Below are 10,140 nucleotides of genomic sequence, written 5' to 3' on the forward strand. Positions count from 1 at the left end.
TCATTTCAAACAAAAAACTTAAATAAATTCAAAAAAATTAGTAATATATTATTGAAGGGCCTTGGGTTAAAGAATCAATTAAAGTGTTTTCTTCTGCATCTTAATTTGGACAATATAGTGTCTAGACTTAATTATTATTACTAGATGATAAATCAGCTGCTACGTCTAACTGTCATGCATCTGCATGGCAGACGTAGCAGCTGATTTATCATGATCATGACTAGATGATGCTGGACGTGGATCTATAAATCTAATCCGCTTTGTAGCAAAACTAGTCTCGTCCAAGGTTGAGGGTGTCAAAAACGTTGATCACCGAGAATAGAGAAGCTGATCAGGAATTTCTAACTGCGCCTAGAATAGAAGCTGTAAGTGTTAATGTTCACCACCTCGAATATTAAATCTTCAGCACATATGAATAGCTGGCTCTTGATCTAGATCTCATGCGTGATCATGATGCCTCCGATTTCTTTTCTTTAACTTTCTGCAACAATCCATATTTAAGTAAATATTGATCTGTTTCAAAAATTCTTTAGAGCCAAGGTTAATTTAGCAGTTTCGGTTGTCCTGCTAATTATATTGGCTCAAAAATCATCACCAATAATATCGCATGCACCCATGAATATATTTCCAAACAGAAAATTAATTTATGTTTCAGAGATTTTTATAATTTATTTATTTACTTTTAACGCAATCGTCACCCATATATATATTGTCTATCTATTCTCCTAATTACTAAGCATCTCATGCATGCATACATGCATACATACGTAATATCCTATTAATTCTTCTAATTTTCAATAAGCTTAGAAAAGATCAAAGGAAAAAATGGAAGAGGGTGATAGCTCATCATCTCAATCTCCTGCCATTTATGCTCCTCTCCGCCGAGCTATCCTAGAAGATGACTGGAATGCTGCTAAACATTTTATTGAGACCCATTCAAACTGCCTTGGAGCCGCCATAACAAAAGACCAAGATACAGCTCTTCATTTTTCTGTAGCTGCAAAACGTACACGTTTTGTAAAAAATCTCGTGGGATTGATGACGTCGGAACAATTAGCATTGAAATCCAATGATGGCAGGACCACAGCCCTTTATTTTGCCGCTCAATCAAGAATCGTAACAATTGCAAAGGTGATGGTGAAACATAACAAAAATCTACCATCGATACTCCCCAGTCACCTCAAGGGCTACATCCAAGATTTACCACTTTACGCGGCAATAGTGACTGGAAATAGAGACATGGTGTCGTACTTGTACTCTAAGACTCCTATTCAAGATTTGACTTCTGCGGATCGCACTGAGCTCCTTAAGGCTACTATTTCCAGTAATTTGTATGGTATGTTGTACGTCCTACGCATCAATACTTGGAATCATCAGTTTGAGACTATTAATGATGAACATTAATGATATTAATCTTGTAACATGACATATTTTAAATAACTTCATAGATCAACCAATTAAATGCATGTGGTAGTTACTTAAAATAGGCTAAATCACTACAATAAAACTGTTTATTTGTGATTTTTTATTTCAACGAAATGACTATTTACAACTAAAATGAGTCTGTTTTGATCATAAATATTTTTTTTTTCTCACAATTAAATGGTCATAAAAGCTCGTTTTTCTTGTAGTGAATAACAATGAAAAAATTATTTACAATACCCATTACCTTTTGTTTGACCTCATGATCATGAAGTTTTAATTCTTAAAAATTATTTCATAGAGATTTCACAAGACTTTCCGTATGTGTGTGTGTGTGTATATATATATATATATATATAAGTAAATGGTCATATTAATTTGAATTTTATGAACAGATACGGCACACAAAATTCTGGCTACTGAACTAAAGTTAGCACCTGGAAATAAGGATCTTCTTTGGGAAGCATTGGAAATGTTGGCCAGAAAACCTTCGGAAAAAATTGGCAGCAAAAGTCAGCCATCAGTATGGGAAAGATGCTTAAACTCCTGTTAGTTTATTTCCAACCCAAACTAATAACGTCTAATTTACTTGTGTACGTGTGTGTGTATATATACACACATATGTATACATACATACATACATATATACATACATACATATGCTATTAAAGTACTCCTGTTAGGTTATAATTCAAACCCAAACTAATAACTATTTATAATTTGTGTGTGACTATAGATATATATATATATATATATATGTATGTATGTGTGTATATGTTTGTAGAGTTTTGTTACATATAGTCACTTTTGCATATTCAGTGCGAACTCCACTGATGTAATTGACCAAATAAATTATTTTATGTTAAAAAAAAGTGATGCGTGTAGCCAATCACATTAATTAATAGAGTGAGCAAGGAGTACGCAAAAGTGATTGTATATAGTATTTTTTATGTATGCATGCATGTATGTATCTATGCATGTGTATATATATTTATAACTGGAGGACTGGAGGAATTTATTCATTAATCAAGCATATAAATTTACAACGTTATGTCCGGCCTTAAATGTGTGAAGAAGTACTGCGTTTTTTTAATAGTTTAGGTTATGAAATTGACACTTTGTACCAATTAGTTTCCAGCCAATTGTTTTATTACAATAATAACAATTTGACACCTTGGAATGACAAAGTAGTCTTACTTCATCTTATTAAATATTCTTTAGATGATATCTAATTTGATAATTAGCTATTTTGAATTTGAAATGTCTTAAAGTACAATTCTAATACTTATTGTTTCCTTTGTACAAATAGATCCAAGAGCATATCAGATTTTTTCTTTTTTATGGATAAAGAGGAACAAAAAATTAAGAAAGTCAGGAGGGATGTAGTTGTGATGGCCAGGGAGTCTCATGGGAATGATCCTTATCATGTCCAAGCTAGTAAGCAGTCCAACAGGCGTGCGCAGCGAAATTGGCACTTTTGAGCCCAGTTCTAACCAAGATGCAACTCCTTTTAATCTATCAACAATATCCTTGATTATTGGGCCGATCCTCTAGTGTATTGTCACAAAGCTGAAATTAGTGGCAGTACTTAAAACGTCAAGCGAGTCGCGCCTTCTAGAATCATGTGTTCCTTGATTCCCTTGGCTTGAGCTTCCTTGACCTAGAAGGGCTGCTTGTGCTTCTCCTACTGACGGTTCATCTCGCTCATATTTTGTTGTTCATGCATAGAGATCATGAGTGCCTTCTTCTTGGTAGACTGCTGCTGCCATTAGGAAGTTATCTCATATTTTGCTGTTCATGATGCATAGTTTAATACCCCACGTACGTGGCATAATTGGGAAGTAGATAGGAGGCCATATTATATTAAGAACTAAAGTACTGCTAATATTTGCAATGAAGTCAGGACCCATATATATATATACTAGACATGCAAAATTTGACACAGAATGCTAATTAATCGAGCATATATAATTAACTCAGGAGAATGTGAATTTAATCATTTAATTCATATTCCTATGGCATATATATAGAATTAATATTTCTTTTTAACCAAATGATCTTGATCTATATCTCTTAATCCTAACTAGGCTTCAGAGGTCGCTTCTGCAACAAAGCTTTGATGCAAGCATCAGCCCATCAATTGGTTTGCCGCCTTTGCGAAGAGCTTGGAGACGACAAATGTGATTTCTCGCCACCTGATATGCTTCAACATCATAAGGAACTAGTTGTTGAAGCTGCAAGAGTAGGGAACATTGAATTTCTAATTATACTTATTCGCTCTTATCCCGAACTCATATGGCAACGAGATGACGAAAATGGAACTTTATTTCACGTTGCTATTAAATATCGACAAGTGCGAGTTTTTAATTTAATATATGAGATAGGTGTTATGAAGGACAACCTTGGGACCTATAAAAATGAAGGAAAGAACATGATGCTGCGCTTAGCTAGAGAATTGCCTTCTCAAGATCGACTGAATATAGTATCAGGAGCAGCCCTTCAAATGCAACGAGAGTTGTTGTGGTTTCAAGTACGTATGTCAACTTCTTAATTTTCTTCTCGTTGCATGTACATGTACGTATTAATGCATGGTCTCCCTTTTTAATATTTTTGAATTCATAGGTAATTGGTTATTGCAGGAGATAGAAAAGATCGTGTCGAAGTCATCTGTGGACAAGATTGAAGAAATCAAAACATCTAAGGATATATTTGTGGACACCCATAAAAAACTACAGAAAAATGGTGAAAAGTGGATGAAGGTCACGGCAAGCTCTTGCATGCTCGTGGCAACACTGATTGCCACCGTGGTTTTTCCATCTGCTTTCACAATACCGGGTGGCAACAATCAAGAAGGCATTCCTATATTTCTGGAAAGCAACTGGTTTACGGTATTCTTCATATCAGATGCAGTAGCAATGTTATTCTCTTCGGCTTCAATATTAGTTTTCTTGTCAATTCTCGCGTCACGCTACATGACAAACGATTTCCTTATATTATTACCTTGTTGGTTAGCGTTGGGACTCGCTACGCTTTTAATCTCAATAGTAGGCATGTTGATTGCCTTCACTGCAGCTTGTTTTTTGGTCTTTAAATCCAAAACAAGTAGTGTTCCGATCAGTATACTTGTTGCGGCACCCGCTGTCCCAATTAGTTTGTTTGTCATCCTACAACATGGCCTTTGGGTTGATATATTCTACTCAGCATTTTGTTCTAATTGGTTCCTTTTCCGGTCACAGAATAGGCTTTTCAAGCAAGCACGCTGGCTAGCCTGCTGGGGAAAGATCTACAACCAGTCATGAAATTTGACCAAATTCCAATCAAGGCTTTAGTTTGGTCTTCATTATTTAGCTAGGAATGTTGGCTTTTCATGTGTACATGTGTGCATATATATATATATATATGTGTGTGTGTGTGTGTGTATGTGTGTGTGTGTGTGTGTGTGTTTCTCGTTGTGCTTTCGTTAATTTGTAAAACCCAAGGTTACTAGGACTCGTTTTGTATGATAATTCCATAAATGGTGTTTGTCATATTATATATATAAAATATGTTGTATCATAATCTTAATTAGTCACAATGGCAGAAGAAACTAACCCGTCTGTATTACCCGTGGCATAATCTTAATCAGTACAACAAATACCGCTTTTTCTTGAGAGGGATTGTAGTCGGAAAAAGTGCATGCTTAGTGGAAAAAAAGTTTTCCCATCAATTTGTCTCATGGGAGACTCGTGGCATATAAATGGTGAGGAAAGAGCATTTATCCACCAAAACCATAGTTCATGGGAAAATCCATCTTTTTGTCATGACATCATTGGCGAGAAAGGTTGTGGTGAGAAATAATACCGTTCTCCATTGAAGAAGTTTGTGGCAAAAATTCTATCTCCATGAATTTTCTTCATGGCAAAAGAGGTGTGATCTTAATGTTTGTACTCACCAAGTAATTCATGACAATAGATTTTTTTGGATGATGAATTTTGGTGGTGGAAATTAGTATTTCCACTATATATATTGGTATTTCTTAGGAACTTTAGTGATTGGCAATATTGGTTGCCCCTGAAGCTTCTTCGTGGCAAAAGTGATCTCCACTTTTTTCCACTTTCATTAAATCATGGCAACAGATGTTTTCAACTTTTGGTGGAAATTACTATTTTGCACCAATCATCAGGTGTGCTTGGACCATCGATAAAAGTCAGTTTCCACCAAAATCATTAGTCGAAAAAGATAGATTTTCCATAAACATTAGTCATGGAAAATAGTATTGTGCAAAAAATCTATTTGTGACCACATCAGCTCTTCTTAAAAAGTTTATCATCACCAAAATCTGCTAGTAGAAAAAAGATCTGTTTCCTACAATTATCCCACAAATTAACAATCCCCAAACAGGCTTGTATTGAACCTCTTTCAACTCAACAGACCATCAACAAATAAAACCAACACCATATCAAATTAATCCAACCAAAAATTAAGATAACCAACATATTATACATAATTAATATAGTAATTTACAATTTTTCCACTGGGTTAACCAGTCAATCAAGGCCATGAAAATATAGTGATGTTTGCAAATAAAAACCAAGTACAGGAGGGAATTATAAATCCTTGTCCCAACTATATGTATTATACTTTTGGGACATATAGACACATTACTTCAACAAACACATGTTGCAGTAATGTGTTCTCCAGACAATCTCCATTCTTTACATTCTATAATGCCTCTTGAGTCACAAAGCATGTTGTCTCATAGTTATCTGAAAAAACCATGTACTTAACTGTATTAGCCAATAGAAAACATTTATTTAATTCCTAGCTAGCTACTAGCTTTGGTGGTTACTATAGCAAATCAATTGGAAGCTGATGCAAATAAGGATCAATATGATTAACCTACTGGCCTAATTAAAACTGACGTCCAAGTTCTTTTCCCCCTTGATTTCATACACCTATTCCCAAGTCTGGCCATTCTAGTTACGAGTTGATGGCAAATGTGATGAGAACTATGTCAAACTCAAAGACTTAATTGGTGAAGGAAGTGACATGGGTTGGGAAGCTTATATAGAGATTGTTGTAACATGTTCTACATAGGTTTAATTACTTAAGTGCATTAATTACGTTGAATCTGCATGGAATTAATATATATATCTACCAATTACCATGCTATAGCATATATGTTAGAAAAACTTGATCAGAATGCACAGCGGAAGGGATATTACCTCACAGGATATATCACGGATCTAGTTCCACGGATTTTCCAGCGTCGTTGTTCGTCCACGATCTTCACATCAATGGTGAAGTATGCTACGTGGTAATACCAGAGCAACACTCACACATTCCACAGCTTAGATGCCGTGACTAGAGAGAACCATTTTGAGGGAGAGAGCTTGTTTCCCCAAGTGTTACCTCTAAAGAGGGGGAGAGACTATGTAAATAGCCTCTCTAGTGTAACCCTCTGGCTTGCCATTAAGGGTCAGCCATCAAGCCTCATGAAGTGGCTTAAGAGCCACTTCATAACCCCCAAGAGTAGGTGAAGGGGTGCCCACTACGGGTGCCCCTTTCTTACATCTCCCACTCACACATAGTGGGCAAGACCCCAAGTCTGCATCCCTCAATATGTTCTCAATCTTGTTCATACTAGCAAATAGGCTGTGCGACTATCGAGCACGGCTGTAAAAGAAAAATGGGAGCACTATACCAAATCTCTCCTAGAGAAAACCAGCATAGCAACATTCCTAAAAGTGTCTCGTTATGCCCCGACTCATTTGGTCACATCAGACTAAGCATCCCTAATCCCTCTCGAGTCCAAATGACTCAGAGCAATGCTCAATCTCCATAAAACATGATGTACCCACAGCTATATTGCAACTCCCAAGAAGCAACATAACTTGCCGGCAATGAGTACACACCATTATCGATGTGTTACCAAATAGTCTTCCCTTCGCGCTCATGTCATTTAGTTTCAGTCTAGTCACTTTCCTATTAATGCCTCTTTAGACCACATCATTCATGGCTATAGATAACATGCCAAAGTAGCAAACACTAAAACATCAACCTCGTGACATAGTCAAAGGTCTCCTAAGGGCATAAATAAATTAAGGTCATCAATGATAACCTACAGAACTTACACGGAGAGGAAGCAGGGAACCATTTACTCACCTCTACTGTTGGTCGCAATAACACATGTAGTATGAAATACATGTTACGGTGGAGTTCTCTTTCCAAAGAAAGAGCGTACATCTAATCTCAATTCACCGTACAGATCTTAGTCTAGTCGCTATCTCAGCGCCTAACCCGAGTCCCTCCATTTGCTCGCTATCCAAAGTGCCAAAGAGGATCTCGCATCTGGCTAAACCACAGGCTACATGGATTGTGGTTAACCATGCACGGTCCTTAGACCTCATCTTAGCTCCCACTAAGGCGACATATCTTTTGTGTCTTACAACTTATCCCTCTCTGGACAAGTACCAAATGACACATTGTCTCATCTTTGCTTGCTACCTCTTTATAGCGCCAAAGGCAATCGCTCGTGTGAGTGAGCCGATCTAAGCTTATCAATATACCTCTTCACCAGAACTCATAAATTTATGGTGAATGTGTGTGCTTACCAAAGAATGCTTCCAATCACACCACATGATCATAGAACACATCAGTATCATGTGCATGACGAGCAATACTGTGAGGTACAAAGAAATCACATGGTCAACAACAAATTATTAAACCACAACTCTCAAGTGGTGTTGAATGACCATTTCTCTCCATGTGCATTCTAATGTGTAGTAACTTTCCAAAACATGCTCCTACCAAGAGACTCAGCTTTTACATGTAAAAGTCCTTTGCACAACCATGAAGTCAGCGATGACTCATCGCGAATCTCATTTAGGTCAGACTCACAATATAAGCCGTAGATTCTAGTCTGCAAAGTCTAACTGCGATTTTTAAGAATCTACAAGGTGACCACAAATGTTATTCATTAAACTTAATTTGCGACTTCAAGGTTTCATATAAATCTCTTGCACTCAACAAAAGCATGTGAGATAACCATAATTTATTTTTCATTAAGGGTAAAGCGATTAGGGCCTTTGCCCTCAAAGACAATCATAATAGTCTATTTAACGACAATTGCATCACAAACTCACTTAACAAAGTAAGCCATATTTACCCTCTAACAAAATCTTAACCTCTAACTCCCATGAGCAAACCATAATGGAAACACCAAACAGTATAGGCAAAACTAGATTCTTTAGTATTTTCCTTCTCATTAATTGTCTATGGATTTTGAATAAGAGCTCCTAGAAACTGTTTTTCCTATAAACAGTCACACAAGACATGAAGCCTGAGTTACTTTTCACAAACCCATGTCCATCACCTCGTAGTATGGAAAACCTCTTATTAGGCGACAATTAATTATTTAAGACAACCAGTTCGCAATATCTCTTATGATGACACTTTTAAAATATTGTCAACAGTGTTCAAAGAACCACATTTTATTCAATATGTCGTTTAATAAAAAAAAACGACTAGGTACATTGGGTATCTTTGAATAGATGGTTTGTTTAGGCTGCATATAAACAGTACCAGCAGCATTCATTCGCTTCCAGTACCAGAATAGTACTAGCAACAATCATGCGCTCAAAATACTTCATGCCTAAACATCACAAAAGCTAACCATCTAATTCTCCTATGAGAATCAACTATTTAACACCTTCAAGAAAAGGTTCAATAAATATGCGATCAATAGCTATCTAAATGCAACTCAATTAGTGCCAAGAGATGGATCTATACCTCTATCAACTCCACTTTTCTTTTGTCAATTAGATCAATAACCCCAAGTTGGATCATATAAGTGAAGTGAATCTAAGATTCTATGTTGGGATTCATACTATGTGAATTCAATACCTTTAGTGGAGCGATATTACAAATATTCTCTTCTAGTCTCTAAACGACGAGAGAATATTGATATAAAGCTACCACGCTATTTAAGAGAATCCTTATATTCTATAACTTTTGGGAGTCACTATCACTAATGGTACACCTTAACTCAAAGGTATACTCCCACTAGCTGTTGAATTACTCCCACTATTTTCGGCGATCTTATATAAAAAGAATTTTGAAAATATTAAGGTTAAGGTAATGTGGAATGAAACGTGATGAAAACGTAATGTGGAATGAAATGTGATGAAAACGTTCTTTCCAAAAATAAGTGTTACAAAAATCCACAATTCTCCACCCTTGGCAAAAATACGAGTAATTTTCTTGACTCAACCAAAAAATGATCAAGCTTAGATCCTTTCGATTTTTAATAGAATTCACGTTTGCACAAAATAGTCACTCAGCCTTTCTCAAAAGTGAATGAACTCGATCTAAGGACGAAAAATAAGAATTACGGCCGCAACCCCATATTACATCAACCCAAGTGTGATGTAACAACTGCTTTGCGCCATAACACCATTCTCAGCAAGTCAATAAACTACGAGATAATTGTTCTTATCATATAACTCATACGATTGCGATTTTGAAAATATTTTAACTGAAAAATTATTTTCCTAAAAAAAAAATTTGGATCGCATTTATATGATGAAACAATATTTTTATTATCTAAGTCCTTAGTGTCCATGTATAGAAACTTTCACATAGAAAATGCTCATATTGCCTTTTCTCTTTGACTCTTCTAAACCAAGGAGAGGGATCTCATTAGCGAGAAAATCTTCAATTTCTCAAGTTTCACACCCA

At 36.0% G+C, this 10,140-nt stretch overlaps 1 protein-coding gene across 3 annotated transcripts; it reads left to right on the plus strand.

Annotated features, from left to right (window-relative positions):
• Positions 1–206: 206 nt before the first annotated feature.
• Positions 207–4,965, plus strand: LOC108998918 (ankyrin repeat-containing protein NPR4-like). Of its 3 annotated transcripts, XM_035691632.1 has the most exons (6): positions 210–365; positions 808–1,336; positions 1,818–1,970; positions 3,510–3,952; positions 4,062–4,310; positions 4,659–4,965. In XM_035691632.1, exons 2-6 carry the CDS (start codon positions 826–828, stop codon positions 4,719–4,721), a joined length of 1,419 nt encoding a protein of 472 aa, XP_035547525.1. In that variant the 5' UTR covers positions 210–365; positions 808–825; the 3' UTR covers positions 4,722–4,965. The 3 variants fall into 3 exon arrangements, with proteins under 3 accessions (XP_035547524.1, XP_035547525.1, XP_035547523.1); XM_035691631.1 differs by having other exon boundaries at positions 207–365; positions 803–1,336; positions 4,062–4,965; XM_035691630.1 differs by having other exon boundaries at positions 4,062–4,965.
• The last annotated feature ends 5,175 nt before the right edge of the window (positions 4,966–10,140 follow it).

The sequence above is a fragment of the Juglans regia genome, chromosome 7 (genome assembly GCF_001411555.2).
Source record: "Juglans regia cultivar Chandler chromosome 7, Walnut 2.0, whole genome shotgun sequence".
In the NCBI taxonomy this organism is placed as follows: Eukaryota; Viridiplantae; Streptophyta; class Magnoliopsida; order Fagales; family Juglandaceae; genus Juglans; species Juglans regia.

What these genes read in the sequence shown, in the direction of transcription:
- LOC108998918 (XM_035691631.1), top strand. Translation starts at nt 826, where the DNA reads ATGGAAGAGGGTGATAGCTCATCATCTCAATCTCCTGCCATTTATGCT. An exon ending in TATTTCCAGTAATTTGTATG is followed by an intron (nt 1,337 to 1,817) that starts GTATGTTGTACG and finishes TTTTATGAACAG; the next exon opens with ATACGGCACACAAAATTCTG. An exon ending in GAGAGTTGTTGTGGTTTCAA is followed by an intron (nt 3,953 to 4,061) that starts GTACGTATGTCA and finishes TGGTTATTGCAG; the next exon opens with GAGATAGAAAAGATCGTGTC.